The sequence below is a fragment of the Aythya ferina genome (genome assembly GCF_964211825.1).
Source record: "Aythya ferina genome assembly, chromosome: 25".
Taxonomy (NCBI): domain Eukaryota; kingdom Metazoa; phylum Chordata; class Aves; order Anseriformes; family Anatidae; genus Aythya; species Aythya ferina.
This window is the reverse complement of record NC_140323.1, coordinates 3,658,425-3,682,982: the sequence shown is the minus strand read 5'-3', so window position 1 is coordinate 3,682,982 and position 24,558 is coordinate 3,658,425. Positions and strand designations below refer to the sequence as shown.

Below are 24,558 nucleotides of genomic sequence, written 5' to 3'. Positions count from 1 at the left end.
GAATGGTGCGTTATAAATACAGTACAACTGATCTTTAACTCCTGTTTTCTTGCGTGAGGACAGTCTCTTCTTGATCTCTTGCCTCCAGCATTTTGTTATGTCACTTTTCAGTGTTATTTACATCGTGTGCCTGGAAAGAAACAATCCTGATTTTCTTTTCTTGTCTCCCAGTATTTATTCTTTTAACTGCTTCATGTAACACACAAAAAACAATCCTGAACAAGGTGGAACAAGACCCAGCACCCCTCTCCCGCTCTGGAGATCTAACCGCTGGATCTCCCTGCCCTTTTGCTGACTCTTTTCCGTGCGGTGCTTTTCTCCCTCCAGATGCATGGAGGGCATCTGCTGCCTTCCTGAGCAGCCTGGGGGCATTTTTGGGGAGGCAGAAAGCGGAGGGGCTGAGCAGTGATGGAGAACGTGGGCACCATCTTTCTTCCTTTAGTGTTTGTGGGGAAGAGGGAGCCCCCCAGGTCTGTCCTCAGTTCCCACCTAGCTAACTTAAGTTTTTTTCTGATCATTGCTGAGTGAGTTTTGCCTAATCCTAGCGTGGATTATCACACAGGCGTGCACCACTTGGGTGCCTCCTTGTCCGAGCAGCCACACTCGGTGCTCCCCTCGGGATCTCTCTCCCTACAAGCAGCTTGCTGCAGGTGAGGCTACTGAAATTGGAGCCCAAGCATCAATTTTCTGGATGAGCCGTTAGGCCTGGCTTGTGTGTACCCATCAGAATCTGGTGTGTTTTGGTCTCTTTTCCACTACATGCTGCATTACTTGCTTTATTCACGTGTGGGAGCTGTTGTGTAAATAACAGCGCTTCACAGCCCCGTGCTGATGGGTTTTTCGCTCTTGAATATCCTTTATTCCCCTTTCCAAAATGTTATAGGCAAAATTCAGGAATAAAACTGTCCCAGTCTCCAGCTCATTGCACTCCAAGAACTTTTTGTTTGGGCGGGGGGGGGGTTCTGAGGGGTGCAGGGAGGCTGGGTGCTGCAGTTACTGGGGCTGCTTCGGGATATTCTGGGCTCTCCTCCTGGCTCTGCAGCCTTCCAGCCTGCCCGGTGACCCCGGGCAAGTCCCTTTGCTCCTCTGCGTTTCGCTTTCCCATCTGTAAGTCCTGGCATGCCTTGGGGGGTGCTTCCAGAGTTGCCAAAAAGCCCCATCTGACATTAAAATGCTCTCGTTGATGGCACGGGCTTGAAGCCTTGGAAGGCTCTTCCCAGAGCAGCGCAGCCCATCCTGGACTCAGTCACGGGCAGAATACCCAGTGCCTGGCAGAGATCCGCCGGTCTAAATGTCTGCTGAAGGTCCTGAAATTATTGGTACAAATCCCTATTTATGGATGCCTAATTCTTCTGTGATGCAGAGCTTCTGTCTGGAGAGGGGAGAGATTAAAAAAAAAACAAAAACAACAAAGCAACACCTACTGTGAAGGTCCAGTTTCTTGGTGATTTGGTTTGTTTTCTTTTTTTTGCATGTCTCTGAAGTAGCTGCTCACAGCCACTAGAGGAGACTAGCCAGCCAAGGGGGGACTCGGTGAAGAAAGGGACGCTTCAGAGCCACCCTCAGGGATGTTGCCAGGGATCCGGTGGGAAAGGGAAGGAATTTGGAAGCAGGCAGGACCACGCTGGCAGCCTGTGTTGGTAGGTGGATGGCGGCATCCTTAGCTTGGAGCCCATGTGGAGTGGGAAAAGACCTCGCCGCTGGGAAAAAAAGGGCCAAAAAGGGTTGGTTTGTGGTGCCAGTTTCCTCTGGAGTTGTGTGAACTTGGTCATCTGGGTGAGAAAATTGTCATCCTGCGCGCGGCGCGTCCCAAAGATGGGAACATTTCCTCTTGCTTCCCCTCTTAGTACCAACAAAACCCCTTCAGATCGGCGTCAAACCGAGAGAGGACAGGGGTGCACGTGTCCTCATGGAGTCACACACAGATTATTTCAAAGAAGGTGGAGGAGTTTGGGTTTTCCACATCCTGAACAGCCGTGTGACCCCAGCCAGGAGCGGATTAACCTCACGGAGCTCCCGCCGGGCGGTTATTCTGATACTGACAGCCCCAGAGGGGGAGCTGTGAAGCTTGCTGAAATTCATCTCTGCAAAGAATAACAGGAACCGATGACTCCGGACCTGTCGGGTAGGGAAAACCCCAAAGGGTTGTCACTTCTGAGCTGGGAGGTGCTCGGTGCAGCGGGCTGGCTGGGTCACCCCGGTGCCGGTGAGTTGGGCAGCTGGAAAGGACTCAGCTCGAGGCAGGGGTGAAATTTCGTGGCGTGTGGGACACAGGAAGCCAGGCCACGAGCTCGAACACTCCTTTGTGCTCTTAAATTTCATTGTCTCTGGCTCATCACAGAGAAAATGCATCCTGGGGGCAGGCCTGGAGGAGAGAGGGAGCTGCTGCCCCCCCCCCGAAAGGAAGCAGCTTCTTCCCCTGGGGCTTCTGCAGCACCGCTGGTGCCTGGAGATGTTCGAGGCCTCCAAAACTTGCACCTTGCCTCCCTGCACGGTGCTGCTGTGCCCCAGCCCTGCCCCAGCACTGCTGCCACCAGAGGGCACGGCGCCACCAGCCTGCCTTTGGTCCCCAGGGGCTCATTTCAGAGCCCCAAATTGCCAGCGCTCAGCTCATTTTAGGCTCTTGTACTGACAGCTCGTGGCTGCGCCACCAAAATCTTCCCTGCTGAAAAGCCCCTGACTCCTCGACTGATGCTATCTGAGGGTTTTTGTGCAGTGGTGTGACAGTGGCAAACACTTGGGACGCCGAAGAAGCTGCTGTTGGGCTGGGAAGGGATAAAACACACATTTTTTGGCTTGTGCCTTGCAGAAATAGCCCGAAATGCAGCGAGCTTACAGCCACTTTGCTGCTGGGTTTTGTTATTTTGCTGTTTACTCCTCTGACAAATATTACCTGCTTGCTACTGTCACCACCCTCCTCCCTAAACCAGCGGTGGCGTTGGTGTTGGCAGCGCGCTCGGGTGTTAATTGCAGCAGCTTGGGGCAATGCCCCTGCAGATTTCCTGCCAGCTTCGTGGTGTGGGGGAGGGATGAGCCCTCCGTAGGGTCACACCTGGAATTTACCTTGCAAAAAGCTGCTGCTTGCACAGGAGGTGGAGAAGAGTTTCCAGAATGCAAAACAACATCTCGCCGCGCGTTAAGACAGCCACGGGGTGTCTTGGGGCGAAGCTCGTTTAGTCAGCCCTATAAATAGCCACCAGGGGAGAAGGTGGCTGCTGGTGGAGGGCTCTTTGATCTCGCAGACTCATAACACGATCCAGGTGCTGGAAGCGCAGGTCAGAGGCGTTAGGGCAGGAAATGAGGACGTCGCCCTGCAGGAGGAGGCAGGCAGGCTTCTCCAGGGTGCGCTGCGCTCGGCTGCAGGCTGCTGAGCTAGGCACAGAAATGAGTTTTTTGTTGTTTTTTTTCTTTTTACAGCCAGCTCCTCAGCAGGCGAGGTGCTGCTGTCCCTGCAGGGGCCCTGGCTCTCCTCCCCTGCCACCCCACCCTCACCATCAGGACTGCAGATGTGAGGTGTCCCGGGTCTCCTTCTCCATCCTGCCCTCCGTAAGGATGAGTCCTCCCCAGCGAGGAGCTCCCAGCAGCTCTGTTTGGCCAGACTGGGACGTCAGAGCAGCGTTACTGGTTCAAGTGGGGCTGGGGTGGCTGGTGTTCGCAGGGCCTTCTATTTCAACACTGCTCAGCTGATGTAAAAACTGTTCCTTCCCTTCCGAGCAGCTCGTAGCCGTGCTTGAGTCAGGGCCGCGTCTAATCCACCAGGCATGTCAGCCCACACCTCCGGGCTGGCCGGAGCTTCTGCTGCCAAAAACGATTGCAGATCTGCGGGCAGCTTGTCCTGCCTCCTCAGTGACTCAGGAGCTCTCCGTTGTATTCCTCCTGCCTGTTTTAGGGTCCAGAGGTGACGAGGAGCGGGGCTGAGCTGGCTTCTGAGGGATGACGGAGCTCAGGGTGTGCTGAGAACGGGCGGAGGAATGGAGCCAGCTCCGGGTGATGTTCTCCAGCCCAGATTCTCACAGCCTCCACAGCTGGTCCTGCTCGGGGGGATGAGCTCTGTGCCCAGCCCTGGCTGCACGTGGTGGTTCTGCCTCCCCATCCCTGCTCCGGGCGTGCTGCCTGCCTTGGACGTGCCTGGTGCTGGCTGCAGCGAGCACGGAGGCATCAGGGATGCTGTAAATCAGCATCTGGGGCATGTTTGATAGAGCCACTGCTCACCTCGGGGCTTCAGCCTGCTCCCCACCTCGGTACCTGCCTGCCTTGGCCCTGTCCTCTCCCGAGGAGCAGGCTTTTGGGCTGCCGGGAAGGATGGTGCAGCAGGGTGGGCACCAACAGAGCAGATGTCAGCACTGAAGCAAGGCCAGGACAACATCTCCTGCGTGTTTTTTTTCTTTTTTTTTTTTTTTTTTTGCATGCTTCCCTCTGTGGCTAACAGCTTGCCAGAGGAAGCCATCTCTGCTCCGAGCCAGAGCTGCATCTCGTGTGCCTTTTTGATTCTTTTTTTTTTTATTATTTTTTTTACTTTTTTGCAGCGAGCGAGGTGCTGCTGCCGGCCCCGCGGGGTGACAGCCTTACCCTGCAGCTCGGCTCCGAAGAGGCCGCTTACCACAGCCGGGTTTATTACCGCTGCCTTTTGACAAATATCTCTTGTCGGGTCAGGAAACCACACGGTGGGTGTTGCCCTTTCAGGGCAGGGGTGTGGGGGAAGGAATCCTGCTCCCCCCCGATGAGGTGCAGGGATCCAGCCGGGTGCTGGGATGCCCCTGCTCTCCCCGGGGGGCTCTGGGGGTCTCCTCCAGCCGAGTGGGGTGAAGCTGCCCGTGCCCCCCACCCCGGGCAGGGAGCGTGCAGGGCCAGCAGGAGTAATTCCTGCAGCAGGTTGTGGGCTGAGCTGGCTGTGTCAGAGCAGGAGGAAGGCGAAAGTTTGGAAAATTCTCTTGGGGTTGCGTGAATTTATCCCTGCTGGGCTCAGGGTCTGTCTTTTGAGCCTTGTATTTCTGCAGCAGGACAGAGAAGCTGTCTGGGTGGGTTCTCAAAAGCCCACGTGCCTCAGTGAGGTCTCGGGTGTGGAGGCTGCTGAAACTGTTCTGGGTTGGACCGAGGCGTTGCTGACTTTTGGAGTTGCCTCCCCCAGGGTTGGGTGACTCGGTGTTGTGTGCCCTGGTCTGGCTGTGCTGTCGGTCTCGTTCTGTCCACCAAGGCACTTCCCTTTCTGTGTTTCTTTAAAATGGAGGAAAAATAGCCGAAAAACCATCAGGGATTTGGCTGGAAGAGTCGCAAAGCTGGGGGGCAGCTGTGTGCTGTTCGAGTGGGTGATGTTAACAGGGTCGAGAGGGATTTCTGTCACCTTAAATGCCCGTTAAGTCTTGTTTTAAGACTACTGGCAGTCCTTAGCAAAGCACTTGAAGGAAATGTCTGTATCTGTAAATTTGAGCTTGGAGTCTGATGAGAGTTGCTCTTTTTTTCCCAGGGGGATCCTGGCAGTACAGGAGCAGTAGCAATGGGTGAAGTGTAGGAGCTGCTGCCATGTCGGACCTTCTCAGCAGGCTCAAGAGCTTGGGTTTGGGCTCATCCTTGTCAGATCAGGTCCAGCTCCCCGTCCCCATTTTCAGATGAAATAAGAATGACCATTATCAGGCACCAAGCTGATACGAGGTTCTCCAGATCGCGTCCTGGAGTAAGCCTAAGCTGGGGAAACTTTCTTTTTTAACTCTTTCCACAGGCGCCTGATCCAAAGGCCGTTAATCTGCTGAAGTCCTGCAGCAGTCAGCCCTGCTGGCAACCCCAAGCTGACCCCCTGCAGACATCTGCAGCCCCCTCGGCTCGCGGTGTGACACCACGCTCAGCCCCTCCGTTAGCCGGCCACAGCAGCTTGTTCCTCTGGGGCTCCAGAAGCAGCAGAGACAAGGGGTGAGGCAGAGATAGGGGGTGGCAGCAGCTGTTCAGGATGCGTTGCTGATTCCGGGACATCTCCCACCCTTTTTGGAAATCGAGAGCTTGGAGAGAGACAAAGAAAGAAGAGACGGCCGCTGATAAAGCCTCCTGCCACTGACGGCCCCGTCCCCAGCGGGCTGCGACCCTCTGACTGCTTTGGGGGATCAGCACCAGCTGGGAGGCCACGATAGGCTCCACTGCTCCTCCTGGCTGCTCACCTCCCTGCTCCGGGCACGGATAGCATCTCCCTTCCTTCCTCCTCCCTCCCTTCCTCCCTCCAGTCTCCGTCTCTTCCTCTCCGAGCCTGAAGCTGTCTCCGTAACCCCGGTTAACTTGTGACCTGTGGCTGTGCACATCCCTCAGGTCCCCTCGGGGGTCCTGGCTTAGCAACGGTGGGCTGGGAAATCCCAGAGTGTTTGGATTTCCATATCCTGGGACAAAAAAGGGGGAAAAAATAGTGAAGAAAACGTTTAAAATTGGTGACCCTGGACAACAACTGGCAGCAGGGCACCCATGGGTGCGTGATGGGGAGGGTACTTGAAGGAGCTCAGGGGGACAAGGAGCAAGGAGCACTGCTCTGGGGAGATGTGGAACAAGGTTTGTGTGGCTGTGGAAGTTCAGCTGGAGGGATGGGCAGCTGTGAGGCTGGGGGCAGCAAGAGTTGAGTTGGGTTGGGGTGCTGAGACCTGCACCCCCTCTGCACAGCCTCAGAGCGCTCATTTCCTCAGCCTCACCTACAGCAGGGTCTCTTTTGGGGTAAATACTGAAGACTGAGTCTTTGAGGGCATGGTGAATCGAGTTCCCACACCTCGAGCAAAGGTCCTGTGGCTTCGGAGCAGACGGAGGGCTGCAGGCCGTGTTTCACGTGCAGACAGCTGTCACCACGTGCGATTTTTTTCTTCTTTTCTTTTTTATTCTTCTGTAACAAGTGAATGGGGTCCCCGCATCTGGCTGCGGCGGTTAAACAGGCTTGATTTAATCATAGGCTGATATAGGGCACCGAGAGGAAGGAGGGGAGAGGGATGAGAAGCACCCAGCACCTGCTTGCTCCGTGCCCTGTGTGCGGGAGGGTCGGGAAATGCATGGCCCGTGGTGAGTGTGCAGGGGAAAGTGAAGGGTGAGAAGTGCTCAGGACCTTTTGCAAAGGTTTTTGGCAAGCTCCAGCAGGGGCAGGGTGGAAGCAGGACAGGGACATTGCAAAGGGGCCAGGCTTAGGAGGATGAATTGCTTCCAGAGCGGCTTTGCAGCGGCGTGATGTAGAGGTGAGACAAATCTGAGGACTCCCAGGAAAGGAGAACTCCCCTCTCCCTGGGAGCAGGTTCCTGAACGGTGCATTAAGGATTAAGCAGGGCATAGGGAATAGCACCCCACAGACCTGCCATGTCCCAGCTGCTGCACGCAGGCTGCTTTGCTGTACCCCCAGGGTCAGGGCAAGCACAACTTTCAGCGCCAGGGCAGGAGATGAGGGGGGGAAAAGAGCTGAAACCTTTCTTCCAGTGTCATGTTCCGTACCCAGCAGGAAGAACTGCTTGCCCAAACCCAAGCCTAGAGCAAATCTCCTTTGTACAGTCTACGGAGAGCCACGGCAGTGCTGATCCGCTGAGCACACACGAGCGGCTCTCTGGGATGCTCTGGGTGTTGGTGGTATCCTGAGCACAGACCTGTGGGTTCCCCTGCTGGGGTGTGTTTTATTCCTAGCTGTGGAAGTGGGAACCGGCCTCTTGGGTGGAAAACACAAGGTAAAACTCAGCTCTTCTACGAGAAATCCCTCGGAATTGGGATTTTGGAGCAGGACACCAGAGCTGGGAAAGGCTTTGTGATCACCGAGGAGCTGGGAGCCAAGGTTCTGGCTACGAGGGAGGCTTCGCCATCCAACCTGGCGCTGGGTTTCTTCCCCCTCCTCTCTGTTTGCATGTTGACTGAGACAGCAGTTTTTTCCCTAACCCCCCCCTTTTCTTCCCTCCGCTCCACCCCCCAGCCTGGTTATCGATGAAAGGAGATCTGACACGCGATAGATCCCCAGATAAAAGCAACGTTATGAGAGAATGTGAGCGACAGCTCGGGATGGGGGGGGGTGAAAAAGCAAGCCCCCAAAGAGCTGGCAAGGCGCAGCCGGGGTATCTGGTGTCAGCTCCAGGTGCAGCTGGGAAGGGGCCTGCCCTCTGCAAAGGGTTAACGCCAGGCCCGCTGCCAGGCTTCGGAGGCCTTCTGCCAGGGGTTTTGAAATCTGATTTTTTCTTTCTGCAACCCGGCGAGGTTTTGATCAACTTCCTATCCGAGAGCAGAAGTCAGAGCCGGCGCAGGAAGGCTGCTGCAGGAGCGCTGGCTCGCTGCCTCCTGCCCTCGGTGCGGGCAGCCGGGGTGCTACGGGGGATGAAGGACAGGGAGCAGCCCTACAAGCTTGGTGGGCACCCCATTAGGTTCCTATATCAGAGCCCAGGCTCACTTCACCCCTGTGCCATGGCTCACTTCACCCCGGTCCATGGCTCTCGCTTCGAAGCTCCCCGCACGGAGCAGCAAAAAGCTGCGTGCCCCTCTGCCTGCCACGGGTGGAAGCCCAAATGCTGAGACCTCCCCGGTGCCCCAAAGCTCCAAAATCAGCCAGCAGAAAGTCAGCTTCGTGGGCTTGAAGCCCACCACCCCCCATGGGAGGCGAGGTGCACGGGGCTCCCTCCTGCCCCCCCTCTTTGCAGCCACCGCAGGGTTGTCCCCGAGGGGCGTTTTGGCACAGCAGGTCCCCCACCCATGCAGATGTACCCAAATCCACTCGCTCTAACCCAGGAGTCATTTGCACAAAGCTGCTTCTCGGCGTCCCTTTGCATATGCAGCTGGGGCTTTTTCTTGCGAGGACTTTCCACTTGAGAAGGGTCGGGCTGAAGCTGAAGTTTTTGGGGATTTGCTGTCTTTGGGAGGGCTCGGTTTCTCTGTGCACGTGTCGTACGGAGGAGCTGGGCTGGGGCGAGCACAGATGGACTCCAGGCCTATGGAAAGTACCTTTCAAACCAGCCCTGTTTAAATTTCTGGCCTGAGCCAGAAGAGAAATAAATAAATAAAGATGGGAGGTTGTCTCTTTTTGCCTGATGTATTTAATTTCATTAACAGCCAGAGCCTGGGTCAGCCTCTCCATTGGAAATACCCCAAAAAGTCTCAGATTTTGCAGAGATTTCCCCAAATTCTTCAGCTGGGGGGCATGCCGCTTCTCATCTTTAGCCAAAAACCATCTCAGCGTTTTTCTGTCATCTTGCTCAGAGCCAGCCAGCGGGGGCCACGTCTCCTGGTAGGGTGCGGGCACAGCCAGGTCGCTCGCTCTGCATTGCGTGGCTTGATCAGGACAGGGAAGGATGCCACCCTAATTTATGATTTAATAAAATAATCACTTAGGTTTTTATGGTGCCCCAAATCTCGAATACCATCGGAGTGTGGAGCTCAGCAGAGGGGAGTCCCGGTTCTGCCCAGTGTCTTGGTGCTACCAGCACCCATCCTGGTGTGTGGGACCAGTAAAGCCAGCAGCACAACTGGGAAGGTTTTAGGTGAAGGTTTTAGGTGCTCAGGGTTGTGACAGGGCAGGCAAGGAAATAACTGCTGAGGTACTTTGTGGAGCGTAGGTGCTGCTGTTTGCCTTCAAAGCTCCTGTGCCACATTTGTTTTCTGCCTCCCTTGCATCTGTTTTTTTTTGTGCATTTTTTTTTTGGTTTGTTTGTGTTTTGTTTTTTGTTTTTTTTTGACTGCGATGCAACTGTCAGAGCTCTTTGAAACTGTCAGCCTGCGCAGCTGAAGGGTTAAGGGCAGGCCACGCAGTGAGCCCGAGCACGGCGGGCTGCTTTGATGGCTGAGGGCTGCCAGCACCACCTCTGCTGCCAAAGCGCTGCTTTCAGCGTAGCGCCTCCTGAGCGCCGCGTTGCAGGGCGAGCTCGGCGAAGCGTCCACGTGCACACCCAGCCTCATCTTCCCTCAGCACCTCCTGGGCCTGCAGGGGTTTGGCCGAGGCAGATTTGCAGCTGCAAGAAGTGGCAGGAGACCCGCGGGGACTGGGAAGTGGCCGGCCCTCGGGGCACCGGGGCGGCTCTGAGCTGTGCATCCAAGCATCAACCTCTGCAGGTGAGCAGAGATCGTTGCTGAGCATCTATTTTCTCCTCAGCTTACGGCGTGCAGGAAGTAAATAAACACTCGGGCAGGCTTCTAACGTATTTGTCAGCTAAATGGTGGTTAAAAAAAATGACTTTGCATACCGTGGGGGCTGAATGGGCTCGGGTCTGCACGTGGGAGCCCGTTGAAATCGGTGGGGTCTCAAGGGTGTAAAACTGATGGCAAGCGTCAGCCTTGTCCAAGCCCTTTGTATCTCATCATCTCAGCTGCTGGCACACACAGCGGTGCCCTGCAGCTCTGCTGGTGTTAGTCACGGGCTGACCTTTCTGCTCTTGGGCATGCAGGGACTGGGCTTGCCCACATCAGCGAAGGAATCATCCAAGGTTTGATGGTTATAACTGCAAAGACAGGAGTCGGGTCTGTCTTTGGCAGCGTCTCCAAAGCCCAGAGCCCTGTCAGGCTCCCAAGTACAAATGCAGTGTCCCTAGTTTACCATTTATTAGCTAATTAGGACCAACTGCAACCTCATGTAGTACGTGCTTGAGAGTGAAAGATCCCCAGCTTCCGTGGGCATCGCGTCGGTATCCGGAGCAGGGTAAGTCTCCTGAGCCAAGGAGGAGTTTCCAGGGCACGCAGTTAGTTTCTGGTGTCCCTGGTCAGTTGTTCGCAGTAACAGCTGACACTGAGATGAATGTGTCTCTCCTCTTTCAGATGCATCATAATCTCTGGCCTCAAACAGCTCATGCAGGCACTTGGCATCGCTGCGTGACAACCCGGTAGTGAGGGATGGTGAGGCAGAGGAGAGGAGAGCGTGGCTGGAGCTGAAGGGAGCTGCCCTGGCAGGAGGCTGAGGAGTCTCCGGAGAAAAAAAAAATCCCACAATTTTACCCCGTGGAAAAAAAACCCTGTGAATGTTAATATTGGAGTGTACTGCAAGTGGTTTACTTGGTGCAGCAGCCACAGGCCCCACCAGCGTGGTTCTCCAAAGGACTAAACGTCCAGGTTATAAGGCAGAATGCATTTGCTGGGGGCATGTGGGGAGCCAAAGTGAAAAGCATCGCGTCCACTTCAAAGCAAAAAGAGTGAGGCGGAGATTTGTCAGTTTACACAGGCTTTTGGGATGGAATGGGCTCTTCTGAGTCCCACCTTTGGCTTTGGCACCAGCCCTTTCCCTGGGGGCAGAAGGGGACTGGGTATCTCGGTTTCTGGTTTCTGTAGGTGGTGTAAGTCATGTATCTGCAGTGGCAGGTAGGATGTTTTCCACCGGTGTTTTTCAGAGGCTGAAAAAAGTGCAGATTTCCTCCTCTTCACTGTGCGTTATTTTGGATAAGCGAGGTTTTTGGCCTGCTCAGCACCTCGAGTACAAGCAGTGTCTGCGTTTCCTCCTAACCTGGCACCTTTCCTCCTTCGCCAAATTCGGCACAGCAGAAGGGCGAGGCGGCGTATTCAGCTCATGCTGCTGAGAAAATTGCAGCAAGGGCAGAAAGAGGAGGTTGTCTGAGAGCTCCCAGCCGTACCGTGCAGGAGATTTTGGATAGGAAGTGAAGAGCAACTTTTCCCATGGGAACTACAGGGGGAGGCAAGCCGAACTGAATGGAGGCCTCATAAATCAATGACACACACCTTCGACTGTGCTATAGCCTTGGGCGGCCGGAATTTATAAGCCCAATCAATAATTGAGGGAAAAAAAAGCAACAAAACAAGAAAATACATCAGTTATAAAAATGCTGGGTTCCGTGCAAGTCTCTTTCCATCAGCCTCAAACCAGCTCGGAAGGGGAAACTGAGGCACGGGGCGTGGGGTCTGTTGGCTGAGGGCGTGCAGGGAAGGTGTGCGTGTGTTTGCTCCGTCCTGGAGCTCTGAACTCAAACCAATGCAGCTGCTCGTGGCCAGCCCCGCTCCTCACCTCCCCTCTGGGTGAGGGAGGAAGAGGTCAGGCAGTCCGACGGGCAGGGACACCCACGTTTTGTTCCACTTCTCAGCTAAATATATATTCCATGTGTGTTTTTTTGGTTTTTTTTTCGCCCAGAAGCGGCACAGTGCTTGTGCTGCCTGCTGGACAAGTGTGCGTTGTCGGAGCAATTTCAGGTGTTAACCAACTCGTCGGTGTCAAACGGCGATGATGGGATTTTCCAGGGCTGTCATTCTCAGCCTAAGCTGCGGCAGCTGCGATGGAAATAAAGTCGAGTACGCTGTGAAGTGCATGGGCCCAGGGAGATGTGATTCAGGACGTATGATCGTACTTCTCCGTGTGCTGTCATCAAGGTAACCTTCGAATTTGTGGCTGAGTAAAAGCAGGCTGCTTGCAGCCAGGTCAGTAACCGGGTCACAGTCTCCCTCCGGTGCTGTGACCCCAATAACTGCCCCTCCTAAGCTCGGGGGTGATAATTAGTGATGGGTTTTTCTCCGTGCCTCAGCCTAGACACTAGCTGGGTGCTTGGAGTCCCTCCTTGGGCAGAGCTTGAGGGTGCAGCCAGCTCTTCTGCCGCCTTGCTGCCCTCAGCTTTCCCTGTGGGTAGGAATTTCAACCCCCTAACACTTTAGGGCAACCTCTCCCTCTCACCTGGGCGTTAGCAGAGCACCAGGGGCTAATGTGCAGTTGGTTTTCGTTGTTCTTTTGAGGGCAGCGAGCTTCTAAGAAACCCAGAGAGGGAGCACAAAGGGACCTTTTGCTTATCTCTGACCTTTCTGGCAGGGATGTGCCTCCAGGGCCCAGATAATGCGAAAGCTGGGATGCGTGATTAGGGATTGAGGCCCTGAGATGCCATCTGCAAAGGTCTGGTAAAGACCTGTGGGGTGGCTGCGAAGGGGGAAATATAAAAGTCCTGTCTGCAAAGAGGTGGTGAGAGGCCAGGGGTGGAGGGATGTGGGACTGGGGGGGCCGTGCCAAAGCAGGGGCTTTGCAAAAGGGCCAGGGGAGAGGTTGTGGCCTTTGAGTTTCTCGCTGATGAGGGTTTCAGTGAGCTGGATTTGGGGGAAGAGCCTCCCCCTGCCCATGCCCTGCTGTGCACAGAACCCCGCGTGCTCTGCCCGTGGTTTGCACTGCCCAGTGCAAACATTTCCCCGTGAAAAATCAGCATTTTCTTTTCACCTAAGTGGAAGTAGATGAGGGCAGGGGAAGGGGTGACCCTGCTGGGGTCTGTAGCCACCCACTTTGGGCACAGGTCAAGAACTGGGGCTTGGAGGAAGCAAGTCCTGGATTTGGGCTTTGTGCTCCACGTCCCAGCTCACGTCACGGTGCCTGAGAGCCCTCCAGACACCGCTCCTGTGAGCAGCAAAGGCAGAACTGGAGCTGCTGGTGTCTGAGAGCTGCTTTCCAGCAGAACCGGAGCTTTTTCTGGCGTCTGCTAAGGAGTGCTTTTTCTTGCCAGAAGCGTGTTTTGGGTCTCGTTTCTCCTGAGCTGCCTGCTTGTGTGGAGCTTGTGGGAACGTAGCCGCGTTGGTACCTTCACTGGGCCACCTCTGTCCAACTCGGCTGGATTAAGAATTTATGGGAAAGGAAGGACAGACGCGCACAGCGGGATTGCATACGGCCTGTTTCTGTAGAAAACAAGACCAGAAGCTTGGCGAGGGCTCGGGTTCATCCTGCTGCAGGACAGGAAGATTTTTGTGGGATGGGAAAAATGTTCCCTGCCCAGCTCCGGTCCGTGCCGCAGTGCAGGGAGACCCAGTGCGGTGAGGCTGGGCTGCCTGGACAGACAGACAGGACCACAGGGGGTGTTTATGTCCAGCAACCTCAGGAAAAATTCCCCTTTCTGCCATCGCAGCCAAAGCCTGCCTCTTCCACCCCGCGAAGGACAGCACGAGGTGAGCAAGGAGGAAAAGGGAATAACCGGGCAGAAAGCGCAGAATCCACGCACGTATGTTTATTTTCAGGTAGGAAATCAACCCCCTTCCTAGCCTCGCTGCAGAACAACATCCTCTGAAGCCTCTTGTTTTGCTGAGGCCTCTCAGAGCCGTTCCCATCCTGCATCCCCACGGCCCCACCCTGCCGCGAGGAGTTGCGCTTTCAGTAGCCCCACACCGGGGTGCCTGGGGCCAGCTGGGGTGTAGCCCGTGATGCTTATCTTCCTGGGGCCTTGAGAATATTATTTTCTTTTTCCTCAGCTTGTTTTTTCTCTCCCCCCCACACCTTCTTGTGTGTTTAGGCTCCAGTGACCCAGCTCTGATTTCCTTTTTTTAATTAATCGCAGCAGCCTTGGTTTCTGTGTTTGGCGCAGTAACGAGCGTTTCCTTTGTCGCTGCTGTCACTTCCACGGCTCTGCCTGCTGCTGGGGCTCAGAAGGTGCAGCCCTGCTCCCTGCTTCGTCATAAATAGGTCCCGAGACCTTTATCTGCCAGCACCCTTCGAGCAGCAGAAGCCCTTAAATGTGGTCGCACCGACACGAGGGGCTTTACATCAACACGGTTTTACCCGTGGGCGAATTTACATCGAGTTAAATGGTTCGGCCACCGTAATTTTCTTTGCATGGTGAAATGAGTGAAGCTTTTCTCTGGGTGGAGGGAAGGGGGAAGTCCTCCTGGCTCTGAGATGAAGCTGATAAAGTCCATCCCTGCGTGGCTTATCCCATTCACGTTCTCCTGCTCCCTTAATTAGAGGGGGCACCGACGGCGAGGGCGCTCTGCAGGCAGCTGGATCCTGTCCCTGATCTGTTGGAAATCTTCCCTGGGAGCAGGGATCCCGTCCCTGATCTGTCGGAAATCTGTCGGAAATCACCCGTGGGAGCAGAGCAGGCAGCACAACGGCTGGGCTCGAGGAAGGGACGCAGACTGGCAGCAGGAAGGGGAGCTCAGCTGGGCTTCACCCAGGAAACCAGACCCCAAATTGTCCTCGCTCCCCCCCCAGGCAGCCAGTTTCTCGTGGGACTCCTTTCTCTGCCTTATCTCGCCGGGTTGGCACCTCCTCAGTGTCTCCTTGAGCTCTCTGGGCGCGGAAAGGCTGGGGTCTGGGGGCAGGGGGGCTTTTGTACCATTGTAAGGCAAATAAGAGCTGCTGGTTCCCGAATCCGGGCGCTCGCAGCACTTGGAGCAGGCAGGCCACTTCAAAGGGCTTTCTGGGAGCTGTCACTACAAAAGCTAGCGCTCGGCAATTAAAGTCTCTAAATCCTGACTGAAGCTGATTAATTTACACCAAGTTAATTACTAGGTCCCTTTCCAAGAGCCTGATACGAGTCATCCCATCGCACGATGTCATTTTCAGGGAGAATTAAACCCTTTGCTTAAATGTTTATGGAGCTGCTTTGAAGACGCAGTCCTGTGGCATCTTCAGCCTGGGAATTTTCTATTTTTTTTTTCCATCTCGAAGGCCTTTAGCGCCGTTAATGAATGAACATCATTAATGATTAATCACCTAAATATGAATGGAGTAGGCATAGTGCCAGGTAAAAGCAGAATAAATACGTTTGCCCGAGCTCTGCTTTGACACGTGTGCTTTGTGCAGCTGGCAGCAGCTCCTCTGAATCCAGTGGGGAGTGCTGGCCCTCCGCTGTCTCGTTTGGCTAAAGGGAAACTGAGGCATGAAGGAACTAAATGATCCGTCCACGCTAACGAGCAAGGCAGGAAAGAGCTGGGAAAATAACCCCAAAGCCCTGACGCTTCCCAGCTTTTTCCAATATTTTTCTCCTTACCGTGAGCATTTATTACATTTCCATTTGAGATCGTATCGACTCGGTGAGAGGGATGATGTTCCCTGTTCTCTCTGGGAAAACTGAGATACTAGAAAATAGAAATGACTCAGAGCAAGACAGAAGATCCCCTATAAAAGGAGTAGGGACAATTTGCTAGAGCTGTTACTGGTGTGGACTCTGAAGCATGTGGCTCAGCATCTCCTGTCGTTCTTTTTATAATACAAGATAGTCCTCATATCCAGGGAGTATCCAAGCCCTTTCTTGCTTGTAATCTTGCTCAGGAATTGCCAGGAGTTGGCACTGTGGGCTCCAAAGGAAGTGGCAGGAGCCAGGACTGGTTGTTAGCTGTCAAGCCCCAAAAGGTCACGCTTAGGTTGTGGCGCTGAGAGGAACGAGGTAGGAGTGCTGCTGCAAATGGAAAACATTTCCATGCGCTGCGCTGTTGTCTCTAGGAAACCTTTCAAGCACTCCCAGACCCAGCAGCTCGCTGAGAAGACCCAGATCTCATTTCTTTCACTACACTTGCCAGCAAAAAGGGTGGTTTTTTTCTTTTTTTTTTTTTTTTTTTCTTCGAGTAGAATCTGCTCCTGGCTCCGCCGGAGCCGGTCACAATTTTTGTTCCAAATTTAAGCCCTTCCGTATTCAGCTGGGCTTTCTGCACTGCCACACGGGCTGATCCCTGCGTGGGCAGGGGGGAGCTGCCCGCCGAACCCTGCCTGCCCTCCTGGGGATCCCCCGATTCCCCCGGGTGACCCCGCAGCTGCGCCGGGAGCCGGGCAGTGACCGCGGATGTGCGCGTGGCCCTTCTGCCCCGGAGCGTGACCACGGGAAAGGGGCTTCGTCCCAAATTGCAGGCGATGCTCTGGGGCCCTTCAGCGGGCGAGCCAAAGGATTTTGGGGGGAGCCTTCGGCCTCAGTGGCCTCGGTGGCAGCAGGGGCTTGGGGGGATCTCCTGGTGCCTCCCTGCTGCTTGGGTGCTTGCTGGGCCGATGAGATGCTTAAACTTTCCTCGTGCCCCAAGGAGCAACCCCGGCTGCTCCCAGCATCAGGCAGGGAGGTGAATCCTCTCATTTTTTTTGGAGCTGTTTTCTCCAAGGGACTCAAAGGACCTGGAGCCGCTCCAGTTCCCTTTGGCCAAAGCCCTCGAATTACAGGGTATGGGAGAGATGTAAGTAGCAGTGAGGTCTCTCTGTCATCTCCCACCGCTTCCAACTGCTTTCATTCCTCCGGGCCCTCCTGTTCTTTCCTCCCCTGTAGCAATTAAGAGTTCATCCAGTTCCCAGCTGACCTGGGCTCTCTTTTGGGAACTCTCAGGGGCAGCTGCAGGCCGACTGCGCTCCCGCTGGGGTCAGGACGGGAGCTGAACCCATCAGCCACCACCCAGGGATGGGCTGCTGAGCTGTGCCTGACTTTCTCCTGAATTTTCAGACCACTGGGGGAAGGTTGGCTCGGCCGCGCCGCGTGTCTTTCTCCTTCCATTCTGCACTACGAGGGCTGTCAGCCGCCGAACTGGGCAAGACCAGCACGAAACTGGACCACCACAGCAGGTAACTGGACCACCACAACACGCAACCGAGAGGCTGGAGCCTGCAGAAAGCCTTGGCCAAATGATTTCAGAGCGCTCTGGGGCTGGCACGCATCCCCAGATGGCTGCCTTTAAGGGCGGCAGCGATTCTCTCCAAGCGTCTGCTCAGACAGCCGGCGCTGCTCACTGCAGCAATGGCCACGGGATCACACCTTTAAATCAAACGGCTCTCGTCTCTGTGAAATCTTCAGCTCAGATGTGGGATGGGAGGGGGCAGGTTTCTAATAAAGCTCAGCTGTCTCCAAGAATAATCCAGACCCTGTTCTTCCACCACTGCCTTTGAGAACAAAAAGACTCGCTGGCTGCTGAGCGCCTTTGAAAACTCAGCCCTTGATCTAGCTTTTATTTTTCTGTCCTTGTCCTCCCTTTTCTTCCCCTTTCTGGCTCTCCTAGCGTGCATGCATCTTCCCAGCTCCTGTCTCTGCCGAGGAGTCCCCGTCTCGTGCCAGTTTGACGTTTGCCTGTTCTGGATGCCAGAAACCCCTGGAGCTCAGGTGGGAGGAGAAGCGAGTCGCTGCTTCCCACCCTGCGTGCCACTCGGAACCCAGCCTGGGAAACGAAAGCTCCTTGGCTGTGTCTGCTGGGGCCGTTTCCTCCTGTCCCCTTGCCAGCTGAGCCTCACACGTTTGTCTCGGGAGAAGCAGAGCGATGCTGTTCATCTGCTTTGCTTCGCCCCCTTCTCCTCGTGCTTCTCCCACCTGCTGCTCGCGAGCCGCTCGCTTCCCTCCTGCCTGCGCTGCTGTGCGGGGTGGCAGCGAGGTGTCTCCCCTTTTCTTCTCCTTAGGGTCACGTTAACAAGTTCAGCTTGGCCGGGGGAGCAGGCTGCTCCAAACCGAGGCAGGAGAAGCCAGATGAGAGACTCCAGAGGTGGCCGTTCCGAAGTCACGCTTCCAGAACAAAGGCAGGGCCGTTCGGGGTCAGGGACCAGCAAAGCTCGCACGCCGCTGCACCCGCTGGGCTGTGACGACCCGCGTGTCCTCGTCCCCGTGTTCCTCATGTATTTGTGCAGGCTGCGTGCTCCTCTGACTCTCTCCCAGGTTTTTAGCAGGTGGAGCATTGCTTTCCGGAGCGGTGCCATCCCCTGGCGCTGCTCCATCACCCCTGCAGCCCCGTGACAGCCACTTACCCGGCCCTGCAACACCTCCCGGCCCCAAACCAGCATCTCCAGCATCTTTCTGCTGCTTCCAGCGGGCTTTGGCTCAAGTATGCGAGGAAGGAGACGTTTTTATGGTACTGACAGTTCCTGGTAGGCCCGGTGAGCCCCGCACTCCTTGCTGCCTGTCCCAAGCTGTGCAGATAACCGGGGGGTGGCTCTGAGGATGGGGCCGGGCAGCGCTTCTGCACTTATCGGTGCTCTGAGCCTGGAGCAGGCCTGGCACGGCAGCCCTGGGGCAGGGAGTTTTGCCCACCAAGAGCAGCTGCGAGGTCCCCTTGTTTGCTGGGCTCTGGGAAATCACCCAGAGAGGAGTTTGCAGCCCTCCATCGCATCACAGAGCAGGGGAAAATCCGTGCAAAGGAGTGCCACAGGGATCAGCGCCCGGGGGAAGAGGGCTGTGTCCCCCACACCCAGCACGCAGGAATGTGTCTGAGCAGAACAGAGGGGCCAGTGGTGTGCTTGGAGTGATCTGATGGCGCTGGGGAGAGCTCTGAGCTGTCGTGCCCAGGCTGCCTCCAGCTCCTCTGCTCCTTGGGGAGCTCCAGCCCAGCACCCGGCAGCTCTCCGGCCAGGCGTTAGCGCTCGTTTTGGGGCCATGCTCTGCCAGCTCGCCTTCTAAATAACGCCGGAGGGCTACAGAAATAACCTCAGAAGCGCTCATGCCTGATTGCAGGAACCGATTTGTTTGTCAGTTTGCGGTGGGAAGGAAGTGCATCTTTTAATTGCTGCAGACAGGATCCTGGTAGGAGCCTGGGGCCGGTGCTGCGCTGCGGTACATCCGATTCCCTTCTGCCCCGGCTCTTGGACTGACCCGAGAGTGCCTCTAGCTCTGCTCACACGGGCTGTGAGGACATGGCTGCAAGCCACTGACTTATTTTAGGCCAGTTAGGAGGCTGTAGGACTAGCTGAACAGGACACCATACCAATTTTTCCAGCTCAGCACAGCCATAGAAACCACCACAGATTTCAGCCTAGGTAGCTCAGGAGGCAAAAACGTCTTTTTCCCTGCTAGGAGAGGGCAGGAGCTGCAAGGCTCAGAGCGAAAATAGCAGGTTAGTGGTGGAAGAAATGGTTAATGTGTCGGGGCTGCTGCTGGAATCCCTCCACCAGGGATCTGCCTGAGTGCAGCGGGAATGCTGCTTGCTCGGTGATGTGCATGCACTCACAGAGCGTGTCTCATTAGCGTGTTGTTAATGTCAGTAATTATTGGTGCTGTGAGCGCAGGAGCATACGTAGATCATGTACAGCGACCAGAAGCGCTGGGAGAAATGCACCCGCCTGTTATTAGGGATATTAGGGTCTCAGTTTTAGAGCTGTCGCCCCGTGCAGGGGTACCCGGCTGTCACAAGAAGTTCGGTGACATCTGTGCCTCTGGGAGGGGTGTTCAGGGAGCACGGTGCGACCCCCAGAGAAGGAGCCTTGCCTACAAGGCTGCAGGTTGTCTTCTGAATGCTGCTGCTGCGTGGATTGCTTCATTTCCATTAATTAACACAGGGAGGGGACGTTTGCCTTTGCCTGAAATTAATCACCGTGCCTTGTGAAGTCCTCAAAATTTTCCTCCTTTGACTGCAGCTGGACCTGGAAGGATGAGCGTGCTCCTTCCTGCCGGGGTGGGGAACACAGGAACCCTTTGCACACCTTGGCTCAGCGTGGCGAGGCAGGTCGGCAGCAAAGCTGGGGGGCTTTGGGGCTTTTTTCTGGGGGCAGGGGGCTGCCACGCACAGATACAGCTGTGGTGCTGGGCAGGAGGGCGGCTCAGCTCGGCACCCGCTGGCTCTGAAGGCATTTTGGGCTGAGGCAGTGTAGGTGCAGGACGTTTCCTTCCAGTTACCCCGAGGGTGAGCTGAGTGTGCCCAGCACGCCCGTGGGGAGGGTTTCTGGGCTGCAAGGTCTGCCACCAGCTCAAAGCTCCTGTAGCACGCTCGGCCCGTGCTGGAAGGGAGCAGCAAGGCAGGTGCACCCCGAGCAGGGGAAGTCAGGGGGCACCAATCCTTTCCTTTCTTCCCCCAAAACCACTTGTGGGCACATCCACACGGCATTGTCCTCCCTCCAAGGAACCGGCTCTAGCTCAGACCCGCTGATCTGACATCCCTGCCCCAACGTGGGCACAGCCACATCTCCAGTGCAGCACCAGCAGTGGGGGACCCCCTGCGAGCCCACCTTCCCTGCGTGGGATCCCCTCTGCTCCTCTAACAGGGAACAGGGTACACCCTCCTGCCCTGCTCTTGTGCACCACTCTCAGTTCTTGTTTTTCTCCCAGCCAAACCAAGGTTAAAACCCTGCCTGCCAGACTGCTCAGTGCATTGCACTGCCCTGCCCCTGAGATCTGCCTGCCTCCAGCCCTGCTGCCCTGCCTCTGCTGTGCCGGGGTCCTGCAAAACTCAGCAGGGTGCTACCATGCAGGGAATGGCCGGGATGCAGGCTCAGGGTGCTGCAAACACCCCACAGCAGCCCCAGCTCCCTGCAGCAGCACCAAGCCCAGCTTTCGAGGACTTTTCCCTTCTCCCTGCTCTGCTCCAGCTGCACCAGTCCCCGCTCCTCATCCCTCCACCATCCAGGACTGCCCCTTTTCCCAGCACAGCCCCCTCTCTTTGCTGGGGCAAATTCCCCTTCTGCCCGCAGCGCTGAGAAGCTTTGAGCTGCCTCTGCTTCTGCCTGGCAGTTTGCGTTGGCAAAGAGGCGCTAGGCACCGGGCTTGCCACATCAAATGAAAAATATCATGCAACCAAAAATTCTTAGAAAAACCCAAACGCATCTAATCTGCCGAACGGGGCACGCGAGGCACCGACAACAAGATCAGGGCAGGGCAGGAAAGGGCAGGAAGGATGGACAAAGGAAGGGTGTTGTAAAAAAGATCTATTTTATATGTAAAATTTCGGGGTAGTATTTTTTAACAATTTGCATAATTGGCTACCACAGATAATCCCCTGAAATGAACTAAATATATCACAACTGGGGGCTTTCCAAGCCCAGCTTGCTTTCTGAAATTGATTGGTTTCAGCTTTGCTTTTTTTTTTTTTTTTTTTCTACGCTCTTTCTTTCTATCTTTACCAGCTGAGTTTGGCTGGTTTCTGAAATGCCTGATTTGGGAGCAAAACTAAACATTCACCTGGGGATGGCTTACTATGGTACGAGTTTGAGTCAATGAAAATGTGACTTAATTTTAGATTTCGTTAGGAAAAGGGAACTAAGGCAGAAAACAGCTGCTGCAGTGACAGATGAAGACCAACCCGTTCTGATGCTTTTCATAAAAAGTCAGGTGAAAAATCTAGCCCAGCTGCTCACAGAGATACTCTGAAGCCAATTCTGGAAATGCTCTCCTAAATGAGTTGCCAAAAGATGTAGTGGACGCTTGTGGAGTGCTTGGGTATAAACACGTCTCTTCATCTGTTTGCGACTCCTTCCAGTCCCTTTTTTGTCCTGTTCTGGAAGCCACTTGAGCAAAGGGGTTCGGGTCCAACTGCTTCTCACCTTGAATGGTCTTGGTTAAGAAAATAACGTCATGAAACTGAGACAGATCCCAGCAACAGGCAGGCGCAGGTATAGAAGCGATGGACACAGCATAAACCCAAACAGTACCCACGAGCACAGTTTTATTTCTGTTTAAATAGAGATTTGGTCCAAGCTGTAGCAACGGCCACTCTAAAAAGGGGGTTTAAGTTGACAGAAAGCTGTGTTTTGACCTTAGAAGCATCGGGCTTTCTTCGGAAGGCTGGTGTGCATCGTAACTGGATGATGCATCGAAGCGCCGCCGAGATTCAGTGTTCAGATGATATCACTCCGAGCTAATTAGCTGTACTCAAAAGCCTGACCAAGTCAGAGGAAAGGGAATGCTGTGGTTGCCAGTAATGGGAAAGATATTAGGAAACACGTCCCGCGGGCCAAATCCTGCAACGTTAAGCTCGTAGTCGAGCACGCTTCCCTTCGATTCAGTGAAAGCATTGCTCTGAAGTTAAGAATGAATGAGATACGAGAAAGGAGAGAGAGCCAGCTACGGGGGGAGACGGTTGTCTTGTGTTTGAGCACGGGACCGAGACCAGGAAATCCTCTGCTGAGCCAGGGAACGGCTGAAGGAGCTGGGAAGATGCCTCGGTCCCGGTGCCTGCGGGCTCCCAGCCGTCTGCACCAGGGCAGCAGCCGACGTGCCGCGTCCCTGCCGCGCTCTGACCCCGCTGCCGTGTCTGCAGGTGGAGCTGGGCACCCCGCAGCCTGTCCCGCTGCTCCCGGTCCATTTTATCAGCAGTTATCAAGCACCAATAATGGGCTGTAGGCTGGGCTGGCTCCTGCTGAAGCAGCAGGGACTGTGACGCCAAACCGTCACGGCGCGATTTGCTAGCCCTCGTGTTGCTAGCCCTTGTTCTTTCCTGGGAATGCTTGCAATATCTCGCTGCTTTAGGGAAATCTGGGTGGGAAATATCACAGATGAGGGTGTTTGAAGTGCTTTGAAAGCCTCTAACCAGAAAAAGTGAAACGCTGTCTTCGCTCTTCCTCTTACACGTACAAAATGGTACCTGCTTTTCATTTTATTCGGGGGATTTCCTATAGCAAATGATATAGTTATTTGCTCATTGGATTTGGTTTTCAAGCCCTTCGGTATGTTAAGCAGTTTCAGTTTGATGTCCCCCGAGGACACCGTAATTGCGGTGTGCCCGAGGATGAAGGTGGCACAGCTCCTGGTAGCTCAAAATCGGAAGGAGGCAGCTGGGAAACGCGAGGCAGAAAGCAGTGGGGAAAAGAAATATCGTGTGCATGGACAGCCCGGGGGGCCGGGCCCGCTGCTGATGCAGAGTCAGGTAGCTGAAGGCTTTCTGCAGGGAAGAGCTTTCAGAAATGGCCATTTGAATTTCCATCCCCCAAAAAACTGCTTTAGCCTTGATCTGAGGCCACGTTGTGGCACCGGCTGCCCCTCGGAATCGGGCTTCCATCCTCATCGCTCCTTTCACAGCCCCAGCTGCTGGTCAGCCTTCTTCGTTCATCACCAGCATACCAGAAAAATGAGCCTCCTTTATGATTCAGCGAAGAATAACATTGCTGGTTCGAGATCCTGGAAGTCTGGAGGCCATCAGTTTTTTAATTTTTACTCTGAAGGAATTTCCTTTTCTTCATATTGCTGGGCTCTCTTGCCAAAGCCAGGAAGCTGACTATCTATGGACAACAGTGACCAAAATTTGGTTTTCCTGGAATTTTCTCTTTTCCCTCCGCACACCCACACAATAGGCTTTTTAGGACGCCTGCAGCCTGTAATTTGCCTTTCTAGCCTGATAATGTGGCTCGCGGAGGCATCAGTTTTGCCAAGTCATCATCTGGAAGGAACACTTGCTTATGCAACGGGCTTCGTTCTCCCCCTCCGTGTCCGATGGCCCACGGTTGCCACCGAGCCCGGCTCCAGCCTTAGGGGCTGCGTCAGAACCGCCCCGCAGACGCTGGGAACCAGGAGAAAGACCATAAAGTCTGGGAAAGGGCCCGAAACTTTCAATTTCAAAAGGCACAGCCCAGAAACCAGAAGGACCAAGAACCCAATGCTGTGGTTTCCCTTTGCCTGACTAAAGAAAATAGCTGCTGTCTATTTTTACTAAAAATGTGGGACGTGGGGCCCTTCTCTTCCCCTGCACAACTGGGGGATGCTGCTCACAGTGCAAGAGGGGGGGAGTGGAGCAGGGGGGTCGTCCCGGATTAAAACCAGCTGACTGGTCCACAGAAATCTCTCCCGTAGATTCTTGAAATATTTCTTGCCCACACCGCTAGGAGATTTATTCGTAAGGTAAAAGAAATTTAGCTGGGAGAGGGATTCGGGAATCTCATCGCACCTACAAAAATTCCTCGTTCCCATTTTAAGGCAGGGATGGGATCGATCTGAGTCTCCCCACTCTTCCTTTCTTCCCTCCAGTTCCATCTCGCCATGCTATGTGGTATTCTGAGGGCTTGCGTCGCAACAAATCAACGCTGATAGCATCATTAAGGGCTTGCAATGTATCGGATACCTTGCAGAAAATGAAAGCCATCTGTCCAAGTGCAGAAATGGGATTCCAGCGTGTGAAATGTATTGCGTGTGTTATGCACGGGACCTCTGTGTTCACTGTCATGAGGAGCACTGGCAACCTCTAAACCTCTGATCAAAAAGATGTTTCTCATTTCCAACGTTAAAAAAAATAATAAAATCCTGAGCAGAGAGAGCA

The 24,558-nt window shown here is 54.7% G+C and overlaps 2 protein-coding genes across 3 annotated transcripts in view; both read left to right on the top strand.

Moving 5' to 3' along the window:
* Positions 1 to 24,558, top strand: part of CCND3 (cyclin D3) — a 40,457-nt gene that overhangs the window by 205 nt on the left and 15,694 nt on the right. The window contains exon 2 of the mRNA XM_084498132.1: positions 1,488 to 1,640. Coding sequence (XP_084354258.1) covers positions 1,569 to 1,640 — 72 coding nt within the window. The 5' untranslated portion in view covers positions 1,488 to 1,568. The remainder of the gene's footprint in view (positions 1 to 1,487; positions 1,641 to 24,558) is intronic.
* LOC311423746 (uncharacterized protein) overlaps positions 1 to 24,558 on the top strand; it is a 26,053-nt gene extending 1,495 nt beyond the window's left edge. The window contains exons 2-7 of one of the 2 annotated variants that reach the window (XM_084498133.1): positions 4,527 to 4,664; positions 5,465 to 10,026; positions 12,044 to 12,279; positions 13,782 to 13,890; positions 17,070 to 17,188; positions 24,270 to 24,558. In XM_084498133.1, coding sequence (XP_084354259.1) covers positions 12,134 to 12,279; positions 13,782 to 13,890; positions 17,070 to 17,188; positions 24,270 to 24,300 — 405 coding nt within the window. In that variant the 5' untranslated portion in view covers positions 4,527 to 4,664; positions 5,465 to 10,026; positions 12,044 to 12,133 and the 3' untranslated portion in view covers positions 24,301 to 24,558. Of the gene's footprint in view, positions 1 to 4,526; positions 4,665 to 5,464; positions 10,027 to 12,043; positions 12,280 to 13,781; positions 13,891 to 17,069; positions 17,721 to 18,010; positions 18,452 to 24,269 lie in introns of those variants that run through there. The other variant, XR_014685844.1, reaches the window with a different exon arrangement.